The 24,548-nt window shown below is 45.7% G+C and overlaps 1 protein-coding gene across 1 annotated transcript in view; it reads right to left on the bottom strand.

Moving 5' to 3' along the window:
• The window catches only part of MYO7A (myosin VIIA), a 99,061-nt gene that overhangs the window by 10,591 nt on the left and 63,922 nt on the right, over positions 1-24,548 (bottom strand). Inside the window, exons 18-40 of the mRNA XM_054269914.1 lie at positions 23,520-23,657; positions 21,283-21,441; positions 20,844-20,936; positions 19,393-19,487; positions 18,228-18,312; positions 17,140-17,358; positions 16,879-16,986; positions 16,119-16,328; positions 15,372-15,575; positions 14,424-14,600; positions 12,688-12,777; positions 11,370-11,497; positions 10,717-10,843; positions 6,787-6,906; positions 5,902-6,075; positions 4,499-4,726; positions 3,905-4,075; positions 2,793-2,910; positions 2,387-2,513; positions 2,103-2,272; positions 1,806-1,996; positions 1,148-1,272; positions 256-413 (exon numbers count right to left, since the gene is read on the bottom strand). Of these exons, the coding sequence (XP_054125889.1) occupies positions 256-413; positions 1,148-1,272; positions 1,806-1,996; positions 2,103-2,272; positions 2,387-2,513; positions 2,793-2,910; positions 3,905-4,075; positions 4,499-4,726; positions 5,902-6,075; positions 6,787-6,906; positions 10,717-10,843; positions 11,370-11,497; positions 12,688-12,777; positions 14,424-14,600; positions 15,372-15,575; positions 16,119-16,328; positions 16,879-16,986; positions 17,140-17,358; positions 18,228-18,312; positions 19,393-19,487; positions 20,844-20,936; positions 21,283-21,441; positions 23,520-23,657 (3,415 nt within the window). The remainder of the gene's footprint in view (positions 1-255; positions 414-1,147; positions 1,273-1,805; positions 1,997-2,102; positions 2,273-2,386; positions 2,514-2,792; positions 2,911-3,904; positions 4,076-4,498; positions 4,727-5,901; positions 6,076-6,786; positions 6,907-10,716; positions 10,844-11,369; positions 11,498-12,687; positions 12,778-14,423; positions 14,601-15,371; positions 15,576-16,118; positions 16,329-16,878; positions 16,987-17,139; positions 17,359-18,227; positions 18,313-19,392; positions 19,488-20,843; positions 20,937-21,282; positions 21,442-23,519; positions 23,658-24,548) is intronic.

The raw sequence follows: 24,548 nt of genomic DNA on the forward strand, positions 1-24,548 counted from the left end.
TGTGGACCAGCAGGACTCAATATCTGGTCCCTGAATCCTCACTGATTAAGAAGTAGACGCACCTCAGATTTCAAGGATGCTTAAGGTACAGATTTGTGGTGCAGACCCATTTCCAAGCCTGTGGCATGGTCCCACAGCCTTTAAGAGGGACCTCAAACCTTTCTTTGGGCTTTGCTTGGAGCCCTAAAGAGCCAGTTCAGCTCTTTCCCTGTCAGAACTGTTGCCCAAGGGGACTCCCAAGCAGAGGAAGGATATCAATAAAGGCCATACAGGCTTCTTGGGACAGTTCCTCACTGCCCAGGATCTTCTTCAGCAGTGGCTGTTTGATGGGCTCGCGGGTGTAACACCACAGCTTGTCCTTTCCACGGCTCTTGGTGATCATGACCCGGCTGAGGGTGTGCTTTGGAGGTGGTCTGGTGGCAAACACAAAGCAAGAGGTGGAGAGATTACAGGGATAATAGGAAAAGCTTATGGCCAATGTTTCACCTAGGGCAGTTGCTTACAGCACCTGGCTAATGAACTCTTACATCAAAAGGGACATCACGATTTAACAAGTATCCAGCTCCAACTCTGCTCAAAGAGAACCACTTGTACTCTCCTATGGTTCAGAAGAGTCTCTTATAGACCCTACCTCACTAATGACACTACAATCACCTACCCTATCCCAAAAAGCTTCTAGCCACAGTAAGGATGATGGCAATGAATGGGCTGGTTGGAACAGCCACACTGAAAGAATATCACCTAGCAGTATTAGCCTGACAAGGGGAAGACATCTCAGAGGATCTGATCTGCCTGTTTGGATTGCCAGCCCATCCAAACAGAAGTGGGAGCTTTGGTCAGCTGCATTCAGCAGTGGTGCGCATTTAAATTTTTGGAGCTGAGATGAAAATTCCTATATAGCCTTAAGAACATCCTCCCACATAATATTAAATTTCAAATTGCTACACCTCTGCTGAGAAGAAATACTTTACAAAACCTTGTCTGGGGAAAACCTGCAGCTCAAATGCCATGACCTAAACTAGAGGCTGCAGTTGTACAAAGTCACACAATGGGGTATTCAGAGTCTTTCCCAGTAGCAAAATTTTCCTGATTCCCAAGCTACCTGCAGATGGACTCCTATAATTTTTGAGAATGGTTAAAAAATCACCTAAAATAATCATAGGAAAATTCCTCCAAGGTGTATGGCTTTACTCTTTCTTCACTGTCTGAAACTGCCATCTGCGAGGTTCTGATAACATCTTGTCGTTGGTCAGGAGTCATTGTGACCAGGGCCTGTGGGATGAAAAGCTCTCTGTTACCTGGTATCTGATGTATTCAAAGAGAGGAAGCAGATATAAAACAAGAACAGTGAAAGTGAGAATAATCCATCAATTCCTGTTAACAGTCGGTTAGAGCTGCGCAGTTGTCATTTCTCTCTGCCTTTCTCAATCACTGATGCAAGGAATAACAAGTATTTCCATAGTGTTGATCACTTCCTAAGGAAGATACTGTGCTCTGGAACCTACAGCTCCACATGTGAATGTAGCTGTTCCCTCCAACCACAAACACACCTTTAAGCAATCAGGCCAGCTGGAAGGATTTAGCACAATTCATGGACATTCGAAGTCACAAGTTTGCGGTGTCCTGAGTGCCAAGATCAGAAGAAAGGCTGAGATCACTTTTGCCTTGGACAGCTTGTCACCTCTCTCATCCTCTTTGGTTTCTGCCTTACGTTCAGGGAGACTTGGCCAGATCTAAGCACTCCATGAAGGCTTTGACCTCCCAGGACATTGTACCAAATTGTGTAATTCCATAAGACTGCTTACCACAATCTCCAACGGAGGCATGGTGACAGTAGGCAAGACATAGACAGAATCAGTTGGGAAATCCCCTCTCTGCTTGGTCCGTTCATTGAACCCATTAGCCCACCCCGAGTTCATCACTTGTTCTCCTGTGTCCTGGTCCAGAACTATCAAGTCTCCTTTAAGGAAGCTGAGGAACCCAGATTCTTCTCCCACTGCAAAAAAATCCCAACCATTAGTTAGCAGTGGTTTTTTTTCCAAATTCCTCAGGAATAATAAATCTATCTCTATATTTACCACTGAGTTGGGCTATTTACTTGCCTGGATTTGGGTTGTCTTGAAGAGTGACCACATACTTGGATCGTTTCCTTAGTCCTTCAAGGAAGGTCACCACCAGGTCCCGGATATCCTCTGCATTGTTGGAGGTGAAAGTGTATTCATCACCTTTAATGGTGGCCAGGGTGAAACTCTGCCCTTGAAGCTTTCCTCCTCTGGGATATATTTTTATAGGAGACATAAACAGGAAACATAATGACATCCAGAGGCAAAGCCTGGAAGAAGACTGATCTATGGTGAGATTGCCAGCCCAGTCTATTCCTCCTTACCTGCTGCTTGACACAGCTGTGATCTCTGGGAAAGAAAGCTCTAAGAGAACCTGCTCCTGTTCATCCACAAAGTACACTCCTGTCCAGTTGACAGCTACAATCACATCATTTTTAGGCAGGCTTGGCCCTGGGGTTAAGACAAGACATTCAATCAGCTCATGAAGGGTCTTAGGATATGGAAAACGTTTTAAAGGAGGATGCAATTATCAAAAAGCTCTGTGGTTTTTTAAGGGAGAGAAATAGTGGCAGACCCGAAGCCTGAGCCATTGCTAATCAGAATGCAACAAAAAATAATGTGTCCAAAAAAGACCATCTAGAAGGTCCCTTCTTGTCTCTGGAATCCCCATCTCTCCTTCCTTTTGCTTTAGAGCATCTTGTGCTCTGGGGATGTGCTCTAGTGACTCACCTGAGAATTTGAAGGCTTCATAAAATCGAGAAAACAGCAAAGGCCACTTGAAACGTGCAAAATCCACTACTTCTTCCTTGACCTTTTTTGGGTCTGTCCTCTTCTGAGTATAAATTCCCTACAGAAAAAAGCAAACCACAACCAACATGAAGCAAAACACAGTTATATCCAGGAAGGGAGCAAGGAAAATCAATCCACGTAACCTGAAGATCTTGGACCAAATATTAATTGAGGTCTCAGTGGGGCTAAGGGCCAAACTACTACAGGAACAAGTGACAGTTTGGTCAAAGTCCTGGCCTTCAGTTCCCACTTTATGGAATAATTTGACTTGGAGAAGGCTGGGCAAGCATTTGGAGTGACCAGTCTCAGGGAGGTTTGTCTCACTAGATTGTGGGTTTCCCTAAAGTAAGTGTTTGCTTTTCAGCTTGACATTCCTTTAGCTGGAAGCAGACACTCATCTCTTAAGCCCCTTATTTAGGGCATCCTCAGACACCTGACACTTCTGTACAAAGCTGACAGGCTGACGGGGGATGTGCAAGATCCAAGTGAATCTCTGTGTCTCCACTGACAGTTAAGTTCAGGTGAGACTCCCCATGCACATGGAGATGTTTACATAGTAGGGATCCTGATCTGAAGGTGGCTCCTGATGTTAAATGAATGCCCATGCTCATGCCAGGAACATCACCCCTCATGAGTGGTCAGGAGTACTGGGTAATGAGTACTGGGAAGTGTTGTCGTGTGAAAGTGTCACAAATGTTCTGATTGAGGCCAGGGAGGTTTTATACAGTGCTTGGCACAATAAAGCCCTGACATTACCCAGAGACATGAACCTCCTCTGTAATACAACCAGTAACACCACAATCTCGTGTAACAGGAATGTCACCCCTGAGATGGTGTTTTGCATCTCACAGTAAATCTTTGTAGGATGTCTTTTGCCAGATCTTGCATAAAAACCAATGGTAAAGCTGAATATGGTTAGTACTAGCCCTACCCTTTCTCACAGTTTTAGCTTTAGGCCAGGCTAAGAGCTGAGCTATGATGTCTGACACATGTTTAAAAGGCAAATGAAGCTATTGAAACATGGTCCTTGACAGGTGATCTATTGTCCCCACCTTTTTATGTGCAGCTATAATAAGCTGAGCCCATTTTTCCACTGTTTTTGAAGCTGTGATCTCTCTGTCTGGAATGTAGGATGGAATTAGATTTAGCAGCCTTTCCAGTACCATTTCTGACCCATAGTCCACATAGTACTGCTGGGAAGCCAGTTCTGCCAGATCTTCCTCCTGTGGGAGCCAAACAAATCAAATTAATGCTGTCACCAAGTCATCACAACATCCATCCTCCACTACTCAAGAAGCATGTTGTGGAGGCTGGGTGTACTACATAATTGTGTGGGGATGCTTCTTTTTGGCAGAACTTCACCTTTTGCACCTTTTTGCACATCTAAAGGTCCGGGCATTGACCACTGAAAGCTATGACTGAGCCTTCCCATGTTCATTGTTAAGAATGCTCATGCAGCACATGGAAGCTTCCAAGCCCAGTCAAGAGAATCTGACTGCTGTAGCTCCTGTTTTCCAAGTGAGTACCTTAATGCCCAAGCTAATGGGTTTCCAGGGAGGAATATTTACCATCCCCTTCATTGTAACCTATTTCACCATCTCAAAGATCCTTGTTGGACCAGACTGGGAGCTGCTGAGGTCACACACCTTGTCACACCGGTACTCCCCAAACTTCACTCCTCGCACGATCTGTTGGTAGATGAGATTGGTGGCCACGTTGTCCTCGCTGGGGTTGTGCCAGGGGGTGAAGATCTCCTTCCTGAAGAAGAGCCGCCACGGTGCGTTGCGCTCCTGCGCTCCCTGCTCCTTGGCATACTGCTCACACTGGGACACAGCATCCATCACATGGTCATTGCCACTCCCCAGTGAGGACACCTAGGCAGGGCAGAGAGAAATGTGCCATTGACCTGAACAAATGCAGACTGTTTTAGGTAGAGAGGTCTATTTTTGAGTCACTCAGACTACCTTTATAATCAAAATAACAAAAATAATCAATGGTCTATGTCATCTAGCCAGCCGAGTTCTGCAGCATGGCTGGGTGAGCCATTACATTTTCAGCTCCAGCTTCCCATCCAGACTGAAAGAAGAGCATCAACATGATTCAGCAAAGCCAATGGTCCCATTTTAAACTACTGTTGATTCACACTGTGCTTTGAAATGTGCTGTTTCAAAGTCATGGACTTGGATCCAACCTAGTTAAGCATCAGAAAAACCCAGAATAAAAGAGCCTGTCCTGTTACAGAAATTTACATGTCTCCTCACTGGGGTCTGCCATGAGGCCCCCAAAGCACTACATCTCCTCAGACTTAGCATCCTTTGCTGAATGTCTCCTCAAAAAAGATGAAGAATACAGAGTGTAAACCATTTTCTCCCCCACCTCGAGGCAGAGGTGGCCACATCTGTAGGTGAGAATATACTTCATCCTCCTATGCAGCAGCTCTTGGTATACTTGAGTTTCATTGACTTGCAGCTGTTGTCTCACCTGATTAAGCTTTGCCCCTCTCATTTATGCTCACCTTTATTTCACCAGAATTTCTGAGAAATATATATTTTTAGGTCAAATAAAGTAGGTTAAATGCCAATGCTGGCATGGCAGTTTGGATTTTATTTCATTTCAGAAGCTTAATTTCAACTGTTAGCTTTCCAATTAAATTTAATTGGCTCCCTTGCATAAAAATTCAGGTAGGATGTTTTACTGGAAATTCATCTCTAATAAGCTTAACTGAGAGTAAGAGAATAGCATCACATAAGTTTGTAGGAGGAAAGGAATTTCTGAAGGTTTCTGGTCCACCAGACTAGTCAGAACAGGTGCCTCTTTGAATGGGTTTCTCTGTGCATTTTCCTGTTAAATTCTGAATATCTCCAAGGATATTCAGAGGAGAGAGATTTTCCTACAACCCAGCTGCAGAGTTTGACTACTCTTTTTGTGAAAATAATGCTGACATTTGCACTGTAGAAATAATCCCTCTGCCTTCTGGAAGTTATGTGACAGCAAGGAGAACCTCCCCCTTCTTTCCGAGAGCTATTCAGGAACAGAAGTTAAGATGTACCTTGTCAAAAAGTGCAATGTAGAGCGAAAAGCCAAATCGGTCCTTCAGGCTGATTTTGTCAGCCAAAGAATTACAGAGCTCTTTAGCAGTTGTTGCAGAGTCTGTCAACAGGGTCTTTGTCGTGCCATCCATAAACGTGACAGGCAGCATGATCGGTTTCTTGGACTTGGTAGCCTAAAGGATTAAAGTCAAACTTTATAATGTTACGTGTATTTCAATACTATTGACCTGCATACTCCTCCACCCCACTCTGGTAATCACTTACTAATTCCTGATCCCACTGACTGGATGCTTTTCAGTGCTACCTCACCATATTTATCAACAGGATAATGTACAGCCAGCCACTGGAAGCACTTGGAAGTCACAGATATTTTATTTACTACATTCAGTCATCAAGGTGCCTAATCCAGAAAATAAAAGCATGCTTGGGAATGCTCATGGACACCGGAACACAGCTATATATGCTTGCAGACCAGTTTAGAAAATGAGCAAATTTGCACAAACTGCCTGTTCCAGCCATAATTATCCCCAAACAAGCCCCAGGGACCACTCATGGGAGGCAGTTTGCCTGCAGCCACTTTCATCAGGAACATAGTTTTTTGAACACACAGGAGCTTGTTCTGTGCCAGCTGCACTCAATGCCAACAGCACATTTTTAATTTACAAATACTGATGCAGCCAAAAGGATTGATCTTCAACATACTCTGGAGCACATCCAGGATGTGTACAGGGAATGCAATATGTTGGAATTTCATGAAAATTGTTGATAGAAATAGGCATTCTGCTGTCCCACATTCTGTCCTGACAGAGTTGTGGTTCTTGTGACAGTGGAAGGCTTAAACCCTAAGCCCCAGTTCCCTGGGGAGGACATGGAGGGGCTCATACCTGCAGCTCCAGCCAGCTGGGTGGCTGTGTCCTTGTCCCGTTGGCAAACGTCCGCCTCAGCCTCTCTTCACAATAGGGAGCGTAACCTGGGGGGCCTCCGTTGATAAAGTTCCTTAAATACTGTTGGCAGCAGGGAACACATTGTTTAGACCTTTGGCTTAAGAGGCCAAGCATTTGCAAAAAGTAATGTTTTATTGGAGAAAAGCCCTCTGTGACTAATGACGCTGATACCACTCAGGCTTGGATGTTCCTGCATCACATCACTGGAAGCTGAGAGACAGTAGACAGTCTGCACCCCTGCCTTGTTCTTCTACTGTGCATTTCTGGCCTCAGAGGAGATAAGATACCAGACCAGACAGACCTCTGACTGAAGCCAGAGCAGAAGCTCTTCTGTTCCTGCTATTGCTGCCAGGGATTTCTATCTTTGTATTTTAAAGATGTATTATAAAATGTTATTGAATGTTGGCCAAAAAGATGGGAGCAAATGAAAAACATGTATAAGTAATGATTCCAGAGGATTCAATTGTAAATGAATGCTACTCAGAACATTTAACTGACAGCACAAAAGATCTTTCACAGTGACATTAATGGATATCTCCCTAGTCAGATTTCAAATAGCATTTTGACCTAAAGTAGAATTTGAAGCACTTCAGTGTATGTTAAAAACATAACGACATTATTGTGATTTCCACAATATGAAAGATAATACAGTCAAAAATTTTACACAAACACCTTGGCCAAAATGTTAGCAAAGACTAATAAATCTGTAAACCAATTTTTTCTGAGAGACTTTGTAGAAAGATAGAGTTCTCTGAATGATAACACATAGCTATTCCTTCAGAAACACCGACTGCTTTGTAACACTGTCAACCATAAATAACATGGCCAGAGAGACAGATATCTCTGTCAATCCTAACTTACAGAGACAGTATGAAGTACCAATGTAACACAGGTAGGTCATAGGGATGAGATCTGTTGAGAGTTTTTTGCAGATTGAGGAGTTCTTGCTAGACAATGGCCATATTCAGCCGATGCACAATCCAGCCTGCTTGTAATAATGGACAATGGACACGTTCACAAACAATGAATAATGGACATATTCAGAAATGGGGTCGGTATATCCTTGAAGAAGATACAAGAAGAAGAGTCATCAGGACTCAGGAAGTTTGTCAGCAAGCTTGGGAAAGTAAGAAAAAAGTGAGTCATGGGTGGGCCAGATGACCACAGCAAGACGTGTGAAAAATTGGGTGATCCAATCAGTATTCTATTTTAGATGCATGAACAGCGAAGATTAATCAATCATGTGTTAGCTACAGATGCATGGACAGTAGAGATTTATTATAAATATAGTCTTTTTAGGTATAATTAATTTGACTTCACTGGATCATATTGGTTATGGTGTGATGTCCCTGAACCTCCGCACCCCACAGAGATCTGCTGCAAATGATTGTAAATGATTGATGCAATGTCAAAGTGTAGGTTTAATTATGCTATTGCTAATAGTGAACTACGCAATTACATATTTTTTCACATTCCTACTTCCTTGTGACTGAACCTTCCCACCTAGACCCACTGTTAGTTGAAAGAAAGGTGCAAAGAACAGGAATGCTAATGTGCTTTGGCCCATATTTAACACATGATGCGATAAAGGTGGGATCCAAAGCATAACTTGAATATTTGGGAGCTGGAATACATATTGAAGACCTGTCTCATTATCAGTGAAATCCTTCTCAAAATGTTCAGTTCTAATTGATACTTTTGAATGACAGAATCATAGAAGGAAATGGATGCCATGCAGAGGGACTTGGACATGCCTAAGAGTTCGGCCTGTGTGAACCACAAGAGGTTCAACAAGGACAAGAGCAATTTCCTGCACCTGGGCTAGGGCAATCCCAAGCACAAATACAGGCTGGGCAGAGAATGGATGGAGTGCACACCTAGGGAGAAAAATGGGGGTGCTGTTGGGTGAGAAGCTCACCATGACCCATCAGTGAGCACTCACAGCTCAGAAAGCCAAACGTCTCCTGGGCTGCATCACCAGCAGTGTGGGCAGCAGGGCCAGGGAGATTCTCCCCCCTGCTCTGCCCTAACCAGATCCCCCTGGAGTGCTGCATCCAGCTCTGGGGCCCCCAACACAAGAAAGATGTTGAGCTGTTGGAGCAAGTCTGGAGGAGGCCACTAAGATGCTCACAGGGCTGGAGCACCTCTGCCATAGAGACAGGTTGAGAGAGTTGGAATTCCTCAGCCTGGAGAAGAGAAGGTTCCAGGGAGACTTTAGAGCACCTTCCAGAACTTAGAGGGGCTACAAGAGAGCTGGAAAGGGACTTTTGATAAAGGCATGGAAGGACAGGACAAGGGGAAGTTACTTTAAACCAAAAGAGGGCAGGTTTAGATTGGGCATAAGGAAGAAATTATTTGCTATGAGGGTGAGGTAAGGCACTGGAACAGGTTGTCCAGAAAAATTGTGTCTGCCTCATCCCTGGCCAGGCTGAATGGACCTCTGAGCAATCTGGTCTAGTGGAAGGAATGCCCTCCTGGCAGCAGGGTTTAACTGGATGACTTATAAAGATCCCTTCCAGCCCAAACCATTCTACGCTTCTGTGATTCTATGATCCCGTGGTTGTATGATTCTATGTCTGAGCCTCCAGAACTACTTATACATTATTTCTGACAAGTGCTTCACTATCCTAAAGAAACCTTCTATTATTAAAGATTTAAACCAACACAACTTCCTGCACCATCCTTCTCAGATCTCATTTCCACACTTAATTTAATTTCCTGTGACTTTGCCAGTGATTTATCTTCTTTATTAGATTTCACACTGACAAGGCCTGGGGATGAAGGAGGCATTTCTATTCTTGGCTTCAGCTCTTTCAGTCCTGAACACTCAGTACCTAATATGATATCTATGGAAATTAATGGAACATCTTTATTTCCAGTCAGGCAATGGAACAAATTGTCCAGGGAAGTGGCGGAATCATCATCCCTGGAAGTATAAAAAAAATGCAGATATGGCACCTGTGGACATGCTTTAGTGGTAGGCTTGGCAGTGGTTGGATTGGCAGTGGTTAGACTTGGTCTTAGACATCTTTTCCAACGCAAACAATTCCATGACTCTCTAATGTGGAAAGCAGACTGTTCAAATCTAGGCAACTTTGCCCAGAAAAGAGAAAATCCTTAAGAACAACCTGATTTTCTAAAGTGTCAGCCACTTGGCATCTCCCACTGACTTCAGTACTGCTGCTCCACAGTGCTGCTGAAGATGGGTTACATGTCATCTCATGTGGCTGTTTGGAATTGGATGTTCTCAATATGACACATGATGGGGAACATAGCATCATTCAGAGAGCATCTTTGCAAACATACTTCCATGTAAATTAAATCCTTCCCTTTCTATGTGCATTTTTTTAGTATAAATTTATATTTGTAATTGGCTGTGCTCTACCTTGCCAGTTATGGTAGAGTAGATGCCCGAGGTCATACTGTCAAAGCCGGTAAATGCTGAATGCACAGACCTTTGCCTTCAAGAAATAGAGGAGAAATGTGGGCTATTCTGGTTGTGTGAATTCCACTTGCAGGCTCTCACAAACAAATTTCCTACCAGAAGTTACTTAATCACATCTTCACACAGGAGGAGTGTGTGAAGAGGAGTCTCCTCTACATGCAGGAGACATCACGTAATTTGGTTGTCTACGTTACCTTTAGAGTCACAGGAAAGAGACAGTCACTTCTCAGGAGTGACTCATCTGATTGACATTAGACATTGAACCTTGGATCATGAACAATTTCCTTAGGAACTCTCTCATCTTCATTTCTGGCAAAGACTAGGATTCCCTCTACTGTGAAACCCAAGAGAAAAGCTGGTCCCATGAGTAGAAAAGAAAATGTATTGGTAGATAATTCATTAGACAAATGTCACATACAAGTTACCTTCACAAACTTCTCAGAAGGAGCAAAACATCCCACACAAAGGGACATCAGTATCCAACCCCTAGCATGGCTGCTTTTGGATGGGTTCTGAGTCAGCTGCTTGCAGATTTGACAGTAGATTTCATCCCTACAATAGGAATTAAAAATAATTAAAAGTTAAACAATAAAAAAGAGGAATTATTTTACACTAGCTTCTATTAATAAACATAAACATAAATTGGCTAAACCAGAGATGAGCAAGTGCCCTTCATTTGACATTTTCCAATTTTTGAATGCTTCATTTAGCAGCTGAAATGAGTTTGAGTTTTTCATTAGCAGACCATTAAAAATATTTACACAAACAAAAGAGATGCAATAGTCAAATGGAAAACAGAGAAGTGAGGAACAAGAGTGGGCATTTAAAAGACCAATCCAGTGTCATTAGGACTTCCAGAAATATTTGAATCTGCATAGTCTTTCCACTGGGTCTGATATGGGCAGTAAGGAACATGATCCAGCCTAGTCTGCATTATACAACTTAACCATGAAAACAATGAAACAAGAGCTTTGTAAAGCTGCAGATAATATCAAACTTGTTTGAATAGCTCAAGAAAAGCTCAAGGAAGAAGGAATGGAAAGAATGGCATGTTCATGCCTTCGTTTTGATGTCTAACCTTAAGGCTGGCCTGAGGATGCCATTACCAATAATGAAATGGAGCTTCTCCAGGTTGGAAGTGGGTCGGTCCTCGAGCATGCTATTACCCTGCAGCGTAGACTCACCATCATGAAGTCTCTTTGTCACCTGCCAACCAAACATATTGGTCTCTTTCAGGACAGCCAGTCGCTGTGGGCCCCCCCACCCCCATCCCAAGTGTGTGGTGCTCCCCAGAAGGACTCCTCCACCAGCCAGGAGGGCTCTCAGTTCTTTGATCTAGGATTTTAAAGGGAATGGGAGGGTTTGACTGTGTTGGCTTTAATTATGTATGGGTGAAATTAAAAATGGCCCTATCTAGTTACACTTCCACCTGCTTCGTCCTTTCCCAGGGTTTCTACAACAGCATCCCCTTGTATCCCAGCTCTGAGCTGGTCCTGCTCCTGGGAGAGGGACACCAAAGTTCTTTGGAATAAACCATCTAATTGCCAAGGAGGACTTGTCCCTTTAATCTAATCATATTAAAATAATCATCAATTTTTTCAGTGGCAAAATGGACCCATTCCCCATGCTAATGGTGCAGCTGAAACTGCATAAGCAGGGTGCTGTTTGTGAAAACAAGGATGGCATTTGTCTGTCCAGCAGCTCACTGTCTCAGCTAGTCAACCCCATCTCCATTTAGAGAGATGGACATTCCTAGAGCATCTTCAGAGCCAATTAGGGTGAGCTGGATAGGGCCCTGTTTCTCTCCTGTTTCTCCCCAATCTTCATGCTCTCAAGCAGCTGTAGCCAGGTAAGATGGTGCCTGCTCTGGAAATGGGCAGTCTATCAATTGTTTCCATCACCCCCACCTGAAAGATTTATCATTCCTGACTCTTTTGAGACAGCACTTCTCAAAAGCTCTCAGCCTGGGGTAACTGCTCCCATGGGGAGTTCTGTCCCTGGCACTGGAGTGGAGCAGAGTGCTGTTGGAGACCCCATCTCTGCTATCTACGGGTAGGAAACTAACAGCAGGGATAGCAATCAGACCATCACAGAGTGGTGAGAGGTATCAACAGCTGGATGGAGGGCTGTGAAAGAGGGGAGGGAAGGTGCTGGATGGATGGAGAACAGGAGCCGAGGGGAGGCCGGCGCGAGGTGCAGAATGACTCAAGGAGACACGGGAAGCCAACCTTTCCCCTTAAACACTCCTTAAATCTTTCAGGCAGAGAGACAGGTAGCGCCAAACCCAGAGGAGGGCTGGTTCTATGTTGTCTAGGGAAAAGCAGAAGAGAGTCAGAGAGGGCTGCAGACAATCCAACGGCACTTGTGCTGCCAGGCGGCCAAGCGTCTCCCCTCACCTCCTCCGTCAGTTTGGATTTCTTCTTGAGCGTTAAGGAGACCAGTTTGTGCCGCACACTGTTCTTCTTGTGCCCATCAACATGAGTACTCTGCAAAGCAAGAGGAGGGCATGCAAAGTGGTGAGATGCAAGTGCTGAACAAGTGCTCTCTCTGCCTCCCTGGGCTCCTGCAAAAGACCATTAATCCTGAGCAGAGACTGAGATGTGTCAGAGGCTACTGGGAACCAGAAGTCTGGACCCATATTCCTGAGCCTCTGGATAACCCAGGGCTGGCTCTGAATTTTGTAAACACTCTCTAATCAGTAGGTTTCCCTCAGATCAAAATTATATGAAAAAAGTTATGTTGAATACATGGCTGATTTGTGCTGAGCCCAGGTCCATCCATTTCTGCTGTATGACAGTGGAAATGAGATGAGCAAGACCACTCTCTGAGACAAACCATTTGCACAGCAGGTTTTTAGCTGGAAGTCATCTAGCCAGGGATTCATGGACAGGTAGTCCATCCCCTGTGGTTTCATAACTTTTAGTCAGTCCTGTGCTCTGTCAGGTTTCCCAGAAGGACACCTTTAATGTGGGACAGCTCCAAGCACTGACTACATATCATCACATTATTTGATGGCTTTCTGCCTTTATAGCAAACTTTTGGGCCCAGTTAACCTTTACCCATGTAAACAGCTTTGAAAAGACCACAATTTCACACCTAAATGACACTTTAATCCTGTGGCTGTGATGGTTTATATCCATTATAAACATGAGCTGGTGCTGTAAACCTGGTTTTGCATATCATTTTGCTCAGGCATCTTTTTGCACTGTGAAGAGATTATTTAACCACAGTCAAAAAGGACAGCTTAAATTTCCTTTTCTTCTGTACTACCTGATATCTCAGTTGGCCAAAATACAACTTTTTCTAATAAACAAGCAAGAAGTTTTGGGCAGAAGGAATGAAAGGTGATTCTTGGTGTATATTTTTACAGAATTATGATCCTGAGGCTACACTCATCAGGTAATTCACTAGAAGTGCTGAATGGTATCGTCATTTTAAGAACAAGGGATTTGTTAATTTACCTCTGCAAATACCACAGAGATTGTCAAGAAAACTTCTTGAAAATTGAACAGTGGCATCCAGAAGATGCCAACAGCGGATTATATCTCATCCTGCTGAATAAAGCAATTGCCAAAGATGAAAATGTATCAGCACTGTGGACACTGATTTCTCCAGAATAATGTTTTGTCTGGGAAGGATACTAAGATGAAGTCCTCCAGTGACATCCAGAAGGCACTCAGGATGCAATAGGGATTTGGTTTTTTAAAAAATTTTCATTTCCACAGTTTAATCTCCTGGTAACTAATTACTTCCTGCTCCAAGATTAAGGGCACATTTTTAATTTAGTCTCTTCTGACTCAGGGCAGATCAAAAGGAAATCTCCAAACAAGAAACATAGGACATTGCATTCCCCCCTGTACTTTAGGTGGGGAGAGGGTGGAGGAGAGAGATCAAAGTCCCATGAGAGATATCAGGGCACTTCCTTCACTGGGGAACATTCAGCTGGCGGACATTCAGTTCTCCCTGTGAGGAAGGGACAGGATCACAGGCAATTCTCCCTTCATAGCATAAGCGCAAATAAAATCAACAAACTGATTGCCTGCAGCAAACCCCGCAAGTTGTTTCTTTCCAACACATTTCAATATCCAACACCTAATAATAACAGCATCTCTTTTACAGCCACAACAGTTACCTCTCCTTCTCCCTGCAGAGCCTGCAGCTCTTTCTTATAGGTCTTCTTCCCAAGAGTCTCATAGATTTTTGTCATTACTGGTATCTTCTCACCACCATCACTCATGGCTGTGTGGTATTTCGGCTCAGGGAGGTCTCCCATGAAACGCAGGATTGTGATCCATACAGCAAGTGCCGCCTATTTGAGAGGAAAGTCACAGCCTGTTAGCTCACACCAGGGCAGTGGAGGGAGTGGTCCAGCCATGCTGAATCCATCAGGATCCCCACTGTGGTCTCTCTGTACATCTGCAGGAGATAAAATACTTCCTTGTGCCACACATAACAGTTTTGCCTGCAGCACACATCCTGAATGCTGGGCAGGCTGCTGGCTGGGACCACACATTCTGTGTGGCTCTGTGTTTGTGTCACCATCAATGTGTCTGTGAACCCCACAAGGGGTTTGCTGCTTGCCAACCTTACCACGAGGCAGGGACTGGTGTCTCCTGACCCACAGGGGAAGAAGAACCACAGTGAAGGCAAGCTCATGGGTAATGTAATATGCATTATAGGCATGCAGGTTCAATCCATTTCTGCTCTTGTACTGCTGGCTACGGGACAAACAGTTCTTCTCTTCTAGCTCTGCACTGGTGATTATGAAAACGTAAGAAGCAACTTTTCCAGCTCTCTAGAATCTTTACAAGTGGTACTGAAGCAACAATTTCCATTGCCCATGTCCTGAGCACCTCACTGTCTTAACACCAAGGTACAGAGAGGGACCCTCCTCTCTAATGCTCCATCCCTCTGATATTCCCTGTTTTACCAGCACTCAAAGCATACTGGTGAGCAGTGGTCATGGACACGTGTAGCAGATGAGTGTATCCCAAATTGGAAACTCTCTTTGGCTGGAGGGTTACCCAGGTTTACTCCAACCCACCCAGCCCTGCACAAGGTTTTTCATCTCCTGCCTCACCAACTGGTCTCCTTCATCTTCATGGTACAAGAGAGGCTGCTTGAGGGGCCGGCGGATGTATGTGTGCGTTGTTGTGCCCTGGAAATACGTGGCAGCAAACTTGGCAAATTTGTATTCTGAGAGGTCTTCTTCCTCCTCCTCAGGGAGAGGCAATGCTGCATCCAGGTCCTCTTCCTCCAGCTCCTTCTGGACTTGCTCAAGATCCTGTTGTGTAAGGAAACGTCAGACACTCAGCATGGCTTTGGATATCAAACTACCATTTCCCTTTGGGCTTGACTTTTCTGTCAGTCTGATTTCCATCCCAAAACAAAAAGTCAGCTGGAAGAAAAACATGGAATATAGCTCTAGAGCCCATGCAAAGCCCAAGTTTTGAAGGACATGCCTATGCCGAGGAATATCCCCAGAGCAGTAGAAGAGCATGCCCTATGCATAGCATGAGGAAAGGATGTCTAAGAGCTAAATGCCATGAGCTGTGATAAACCTAAAAGGAAAGATCTCAAAGGCCACAAGTCCTTGATGACCCTATAATGACAGCACTCTCCTCCATTTGGTAGTCCCAGGGAAAGATGCCAGGATGCCTGCCCATCTCTAGCCACAGCACAATACCCTCTGGGGTCACACAGGAGAGCCTGACCTTGAAGGAAGCCTTCAGAGACCCACTTTCTTATTACTGTACTCTTTCTTGATCTATTAATGTTTTGCTAATGCCTGTCATGTGACAGCTAGGCTCCTGTACATCTCCAGTACCTCAAAGCCATTGGGTGCCTGTCCCTCCTGGCCAGGAAGGGAGGAGGTGGTTCCCAGGAATCCAAACATTTTGTCCACCATTTCTGAGTCATTCACTGGCTCATTGCGAGCTCTCTCCATTTTTTCTAAGAGCTCTTTCTTCCGACGTGCTTCCTCTTTCTCCTTTACTTCTCTCTCTGCATCTTCCCGTGCCAGCTGGGCCAGGCGCACCTGCAAAAGGAGAAGTGCAATGACTGAACTGCTCCCTCCAAAGAGCTGGCAGTAAATTCCACAGGGCATGGATTTAGGAAGGCAGGCTGCCTGGTGCTTAGGGCACTCTATCTCTATCATGACTTGGAGCAAATCAGTGACATGTCCATGTCTCAGTTTCCCAACTGCAGAAGGACAAAGCAATGCATTTTCCCCATTCCTTAGTGCCTGTTTAGGGGTGTTGGTCCATGCACAGCAACTCTCACTGACCTAATTTTTTTCTTTTATACAACAGCCCTGCATGTCCACACACACACAGAGTGTCCCAGTTCCCCCTTTATACAATAGCAAAAGTGAATAATAACTATAATCTCTGGCATTCCTGTGCAGCAAATCAGAAATTCTGGAACAGACTCAAACTAATAGAGCACAGAGTACTTTGGTGAATTAAATACAAATCACTCAAGCAGGACAGAAATCCCTTAGATATTTTTGTCATTGCCTCTCAAAGAAGCAAAACTAGTTCCTGGAGAACAGACAGAGCCCCACAAAGAGATCAGTCCCTATGTACTTGGTGTTTCTTTTCTGCTTCTTCTTTGGCTTTCTTGGCACTCATCTCCTTTCGAAGTCGCTCCTCTTCTGCCAGCCGAAGTTTCTCTGCTTCCAGGCGTCGATAATACTGTGGGAATAAACAGAAGAGCCTTTCTGAATAGGCATCTAATTATTTTTGGAATTATTTTTTCCCCTTTAAAATTGGATCCCAAGAGCATACGATGCAGAAGCATGTGTTTCTCCCCTCTCCCCATCTCCGTTCCTCCTCCGCGGTACTCACCTCGCCCCGGAGGCGCTTGTAGAGCCTTCGGGCGATCATGCCGCGGGCGTAGGCCTGCACGGTGAGCACGGCCCAGAGGCGGTGCCGGAAAGCCCTGCGGACCAGGTAGCCCCGGCACCGCGCCTGGAACTCGATGATGCGCCGGCGAGCCATGTGGTACTGCTTGTGGAGCTTGCGGGATCGGTACAGGGCCTGCAGCCTCAGGAAGCCAATCCGCATCTGCAAGAGGGAGCAGGATGAGACCGCCCCGCCAGCCCGGGGCTCACCCACCCTAAGCAGATTTCCACTGCTAATCTCCTGCTTGCACGGCTGTAAATACAGGCCACTGAAATCAGCCCCCATGACAGCAAACCTTCTGGAGGGAGGTTCTCCAAGAGGGTGGAGAAATGAAGCTGTCTGGCTGCTGCATTGATTCAAAGCCCAGGAAGGACAAACACAGTTTGTTCCCCACTGAGCCTTTGAGAGGCCTCAGGATGTCTGGTTGGCCATTCCATGGTAGCCACGAGCCATGAAGGTTGCTCCTATGGAGGTCCAGCACCTGAAAAACCCCTGCCTGACAGTCAAGGTACTGTTTGATGGCAGGAGGCAGCACCCTAGCCAGCCTGGAATTGGCTATTTCTATCAAGTTGAAGGCTTGAAAGGTTATATTGAGATACTTTAGACCTTAATACACTTTCCAAAAGACCCTGCTGTTGGGTCAAAACCAGTTGGAACAGGGAGAGAACAGGACTATGGACTAGGAGGGTGAGAAGCCCAAATATGGTTCCACATGGAGATGGAGTACATTTTTTAGAGGAAGCTGCTCTTGAGTTTTCAGTCATCTGGAAACTAGGGGAAGACTTTTAAAACCCCAAATGACCAGTTGGTGCAATGGACATATAAGTCATGGGGGAGAGGACACCTAGAATGTGATCTCTTCAATGAGATGACAAAGCAAAAGAGCAAACTTCCATTCATCACTCCAACTGATAAAAGCCAACCTCAACACTTTTGACATTCAATGGGACATTTTGAACCAGGAAACCCTTATGTATGCCCCAGGTTAAAGAGGCAGGGAGGCAGAGGTGTGAGGAAGCACCCTTACTTACAGCACCATAGTTCTTCCTGCAGTTATGTCCACGCCAGTATCTCTGAATCATCAGGACTGAATTTCTTACTTTCAGGAAATTGGACCTGCAAAAGCATTTCAATCATTTGCCACATGTTATCGCCATCTCCTGGGCCTCATTTCTTGGAGATTTGAACCTGAGTGTCCTGGTGGAATAAACACTGCATTTTTGGCTTGAAAATGTCTCCTTCCCCAGCCTTCCTTGCTTTCATAAAAACATCTGTAGGCACTCTATCTGAGAGGTCTCTGCAGGGAGATTATGCCACATTTTGGGAATGGGAAGAACAGGAGATGATGGGAATCCCAGCCTAGCATCATCTTCTCACATCTTCCCATGTGTCCTTCCCATTTCATTCTAGCACCTAAAAATGGATTGAATCCCATTCAAATGATCCTCACCAACAACCTCACCAACACCACTCTGCTATCCCTATCTGCTCTTCCAGTCCTTCTCAGCCTGATCTGATCCTACCTCCAGACAATATGGAGACAATTGTTTTTGGAGGCCTTGGGGGTCTCATCTCACTGCAATCAGTGTGTGAAAGATTGATGAGTTATTTAGCATATGCCCTTTCTGCAAAGCACAACCTGAGTCACAGCTGTGGTTTGAACAATCAAAGAACATAAAACCCCAAGAACTGTCCCTCCTTCATAGGTGAAGCTTGTCCTTGGCTGTGGCTCCCCCTCTTCATCCACAATGAGCTACCTGTCTCCTCTTCCCATGTCTTGAAACTGGGTTGCAAAGGGAAGAGTTCTGAACCCCTTGGGCTTTGGGGAGAGCAGCTTTAGTAGCAGTGGTGACCCAGCGTGCCCTCGGCAGTCTTGTGGGGATTTCCACAGATTGAAGATCATGGCCTCAGAATGGCCTTCAGCTGGTTCAGAGCCCACTGCTGCACTGTCACAGCAAACACCACATCCCCTGAAGATGGCACCTATTCTGTGCAGGTTTGAGGCAGGTAACACAGTTATCCTCTTGTTTCCTCTACTGTTTTCCTCTAGTACTTGCTGCACCTGAGTGCCAACACATCAGGGGTCCCCTGTGGTCATCTAGGCACCAAAGAAGTGATGCAGCCTCCAGGATCCACTTGTTGGATGAAGCATCCCACATAGCCCACCTCCCATTTGGCCATGGGGATCATACCTACCTGTCTTTATACCCACGGACCACCTTCTGGATGAGGATGACTTTGTCTGTGATGGCCTTGTCTCTCTCAATCTCCAGCAGCATGTCGTGGTGGTCCTGTGGGAGGAAGCAACACAACATCAATGTCTCAGGCTCTTCCTCTGCCTGATATGTGGTCAGAGTGGGTGGTACAAGACCCTTCCGCAGGACAGCTGTCCAAAATAAACTCTGGGGTCATTTTACATCCTAAGTATTACCCCACCTGCTCACTGGGGAAATCCTAACATAAACCATAGCGATTTATAGTCTTCATTCCCAAATGAACCAGGTCATCCAGAAGCTGCAATTGCGATACTTCACAGTCTGAAAACAGCTGAATTACACTGCCCCTCCCTGCAGAGCTCCCTCCTAGTGCTCTCAGCCATGGGAGCAGCTCCTAGGAGCACTAGAGAAGTTTGCAAACAAACTCCAGGCTACCTGGGTCCCATCACTTCTTCCAGCCAAGACTGCAATGCTTCCCTAACCTAAGGAAAAAAAAAAGCTCCTCAAAACACTGAATTTCCTTTGCCCTGAGGCTTTCAGATGCACCGATCCAAGCTTTATTCTGATTCCTCCCATGTTGTGCGTGACGCAGCTTTCTTTCCCAGCCATGGCAAGCTGAGCCATGCCGCACTGCGTGCAGCAGAGGCAGTTCCACATGTTTCCTGCTCTGCTCGACCTCCTGTGGCCCCTCAGGGCCTCCCAATTTCTCTGTTTCCTGCCCTGACAGCTGTGAATTCTTGATAACAGGCTCTGAAAAGAGCAACTAGTGCCAACAAGTTCTGGGGAAGAGATGGGGGTGTTTGTGCTGGCAGTGGGATTTGGGGGTGAATTTAGGTGTAAGCAATCACGGTTTATCACTGTGATTTTTGCTGAAGAGAAGCCTCACCTTCCAAGAACAGCAGAGGAATGGGTTTGTAAGAAAAGATGAGTGTGTAAGGGGCTGCAGGGGACCTGCAGTGTTGGACTGCTCTGCATCAGCTGGACTGATGCAGAAAAGGAGACTGTAGGTACATCTTGGGTTGCACAAGGATGTGCAGAAAGCAAAATGAGCCTGTTGTGCTCATGTCCCTCTCTCTGCTGGGCTCTTCATGGGTATCCCTCCTGCTGCTGTGCCTTTTGGGTGAAGGCAGGAGAGGAAGCTGAACCACTCAGCCCAGGAGGGAAAAGGCTGTGCACTGGATGTGATCACTTTTGTGTTGGTATGGATTTGTGAATGCATCAGAGCTGGCACCATGTCAGGACTTCCTCCTACCTGAAGCTCATAAACCAGCCCCAAATGTTCTGCCTTAAGCCAAGGTCTACCCACTGACATGCCAGCCCAGAGACCATGGAAAAGGAGTATGTCTTGTGATGGAAAGGAAATGGTAGGAGACACCTCCAGAGGCAAGGATCCAAGATGGATCCCAAGAGGGAATGTGGAGAACCACCCACCTTTAGAAATATCTTTGTCTTGCCAATCTGCCAGTCATCATGCTTCCCCAGCACTGCTTCAGCAATGCGCTGGCAGGTCCCACGCAGGTCACCCTGACAGAAAAGGAGTTGGGATTCACCAGGACCAGACTCATCCACTGCTCCTCTCAGGCTCAGTGTAAACCTTTTCTGGTCCCAAATCCTGCAGCTTTCTGCTAATGAGGTTCTCATGGCTTTACTGTCACTTTGTTTAAGATGAGTGAGACAGACAGCCTGAATACGGTACCTGTCCCTGCCAGCCCTGTAACCATTTTTCTTCACTTGGAAAGCCGAGAGCACCACTGTGACACTGGGGGATCATATGTTGCATAGTTGATTTTGGAGAGGAGGCACACCCCATAAATATCTCTGGAGATTGCCCAGCAGAGAGCACTCACTGCCTGTGAAGGAGGACTCTCACCTGCTTGTAGGCTGGCTTCACCCCCGGCATGAGCACTCGGTAGCGGTCCACGAACTCCACGAAGGTGTAGCGGATGGGGTACCCAGCCCGGCGGATGCGGATGGTCTCCATCATCCCTGAGTACCGCAGCTGACGGACGCACAGCTCCCGGTCAAACAGCTGCGGGGGTTACAGGACACCAAATCAAATCACCAGGGGTCTGAGTGCAAATCTTTCAGGGCTAGTTCATTGCACTTATGGGCAACCATGCTCTCCTCCACACGGGCCTGATGAGGCACAGGCTGCTGGAGACATTTTTGATTTTCTTTGCATGGTTTTGTTATCTAATTCATCCCACGCCTTTTTCTTGGACTAACCAGAACAATACTCAGAAGCAGCAGCATGGTATGATATACGGGCCCAGAGAATCTCAGCCAGCACCTCGATACAAACAATTTTTTTGCCCCCTAAAGCACATTTCAGAAGGAAGTAAAAGTTTTAGAATAACATAAAGTAACACACAGCCAGGACTTTCCACTGACCTTTCACTTCCGCCATGCCATTTCCTATCACTATCAGTATGTTTTCCTTCAAAGGCAGGGACAGAAAATGATCTCTCAGACAATGTTCTCTTTTGCAGTCACCCTACACAGCTCTGTGTGCCTTTATCTGGGATTGCTTTTCCTTTGGTTTATTAAGCCAAGGCCAAAATTAAATTTAGCAAGAAATCACATTTCATATCACACTGCAGTCTCTGATTTCGTGTTAGCTCACCCACTTATTTGCTTCATGGGGAGGTTAATTTCTCTTTGCCTGATTCTTTCAAACTTGAAACTGTTTTCCTGTCCCACTGAAAGTTTTGTAGACAAATAGATTGAACAGAGACTTCTGGCTTAGTACTTGTAAGACCTGATGAAATACAGACTTCCTATGCAGAAGTCAAAATACCAGACTGAATTCCAGACACCCAGGTGTAAAAACAGTTCATAATCAGGGCACATAGAATGATTTGCTAACATCAGTTCAGGACATACACCTATTTCTCAACATCGCCTATGTCCAAAAAGTGGTCTTGTTCTAATCTCTGTTCAGATGATAATCACACATCAGACATATTGTTAAATATTTACCCAAAATATTCCATTAACTGGTTTTTACTCTCACCAAAACCAGGATAAGAGCACAGTAAAATGGTCTGAGACACCCACCAGACCTTTTGCTCTACATCCTATTAGGTTCTCTGAACAGCAAAAATAAGTTTCAAACAAACACTGCTTGTAGATAACAGCCCTGAAATTCAGGATTTTATACTTTTTTGCCCTCAGATGAGCTTTGCTAACAGACATTGACTTCAGATGAAGCTCCAGCCCTGGCTAGATTATTTATTAAATAAAGCTCTTCCTTTCCAAGCAGTACCACAATTAAGTTTGGCGGGCAGGAAACAGTGATTGCTCACAGCATCAGTGTCTGATCCTGCAAGGTGTGGGGAGTGGGATCAGGGCATGCAGCACCCACCTTATCACCTGCCTTCTGCTGCAAAACTCGGAGAGCCCTTTCATGAGCAGTTCGTGGTCAGGGTGGTTGAGAGCCCTCTCCCTCCTTCTTATGTGCTCTCAAAAGTTTACCCCCATAATGTTCATTGCTTTTGAAGCAAATCACTGTGAACTGGAGCAAGATAACTCCTCGCATGTTTCCTCTGTGCTATTTTTCCCTTTTTCCTCTGCTTTTAGAACCATGCTTTTGCAATTGGTGAAGAAAAAAAAATAGGCAGTGGGAATGACCAAACAGGATTTAAAATAAGGGAGATCCATTGTGAGCAAACATTTTTAGGAAAACACCCACGGGAAGGTGACTTTTAGAAAGCACTGAACTCTGCCACAGAACTAAACCTATGGCTCATCTGAAGTCTCTGGCAGGAAGGAGCCTACCCCCTATGGAAATGGAGAGGAATTTCCTATAGGATAAGGGTCTGCAGGGTGAATTCCTTGAGATCGTCCTTGAGAAGAAAGGCAGGGTCAGCCTTTATGCCCTGCAAAACGTTTTGGGGTGCTGTTGGACTGCAAAGCAAGTGCCTGATTTTTCCAACCCTTTAGTGACTCTGTTGCTTGCATAGCAGGCTGTGGGTTGCTTTTCCAAGCATGCAGGCTCAATCCTGACTCCACTGATGCCCACAGGAGTTTTGCCGGTAACTGCAGGGCAGAATGACCCCACAGGCAGACCCATACAAAAAGCAACCAGGAGAGAAAATCAGGACTTACCATGGGCTTCTTGTACTCATTGGGCTTGATGCAGCGGACAAAAAAGGGCTGGCACACGCTGAGAGTCCTCATCAACAGCTCCAGGGAGCGCTTGAACTGGCTGCTGAGCGTCGGCGAGCGCTTCCTCGTCTCCGCTCCCTGCAAAACCGCAGCGCAGCAGCGCACTCAGGAAATGAAAGGATAACACTGGCTTTCCCCTCTGGCCACGTCCCCAGGAACCTCCTGCAACAGCCAGGGCTGGAGGGGGAGCGGGGCCAGAGGTGGCTGAAAGTTGTGGCAGGAGAGGGGAAGGGCAGAGCCTGCGAACTTGCAATGGCTGGGCTCTGGTAGCCTACTCCATATGGCTCTGTGCAGGCAGGAAAAGTGCCATGGTTTAATTTCTCCTGCTCGAACCTCCCTGTGTGACTGGAAAACCCATCTTCCCTGGGCAGAGCCAAGAGGAAGATGTGTCTATAGGAGCAAACGGGGTCTTCTGGGCCATCAAAATTCTCTGTATTACAGCCTGGGGCAGTGCACCTGCCCGGGGATGCTCTCAGGAGCAGTGTGGGCTTCCCTGTCCCCATGCATTGCAGCATGGGCATGCCAAATCCTCTGTCATGGTTCCTCGTGTCAGGCAGGGCTCCTCCTGCTCCCTGGAACAAGAACCAGAGACTCATTTAGGGTAAAAAATAACCCAGGAGAATGCTTGTTGCAGGCTGACTCTGCAACAGTTCCAGAAACTTCTGCTGAGATTCCTCAGCCTGTACTACCACAGATTTGAGTTGCTTTTGGAGAAGAATATTAACTAGACTAAATGAGGTGAGTATTTAGGGAGATCAGGAAGATTTGGAGTATTTTTCTTGGTTCAGCTTCCCTGGTCAAATTAATAATCCAATCTCTATTTTGGGGCAAGTGCTTCTAAATGAGGCTGTGTATGTTTCCCTTAATAGTCCCTTCTCCCTGCTCTGGGAAAACCTTGTTAAACCACCTCCAAATCAAGTCCCTAGCTCATTTCATGTGCCAGAAACTATTACCTGAGCTCATTACACA

Source organism: Melozone crissalis, unplaced genomic scaffold (assembly GCF_028551555.1).
Source record: "Melozone crissalis strain CALT ecotype California unplaced genomic scaffold, PUWL_Pcris_2 ptg000008l_1, whole genome shotgun sequence".
Lineage (NCBI taxonomy): Eukaryota > Metazoa > Chordata > Aves > Passeriformes > Passerellidae > Melozone > Melozone crissalis.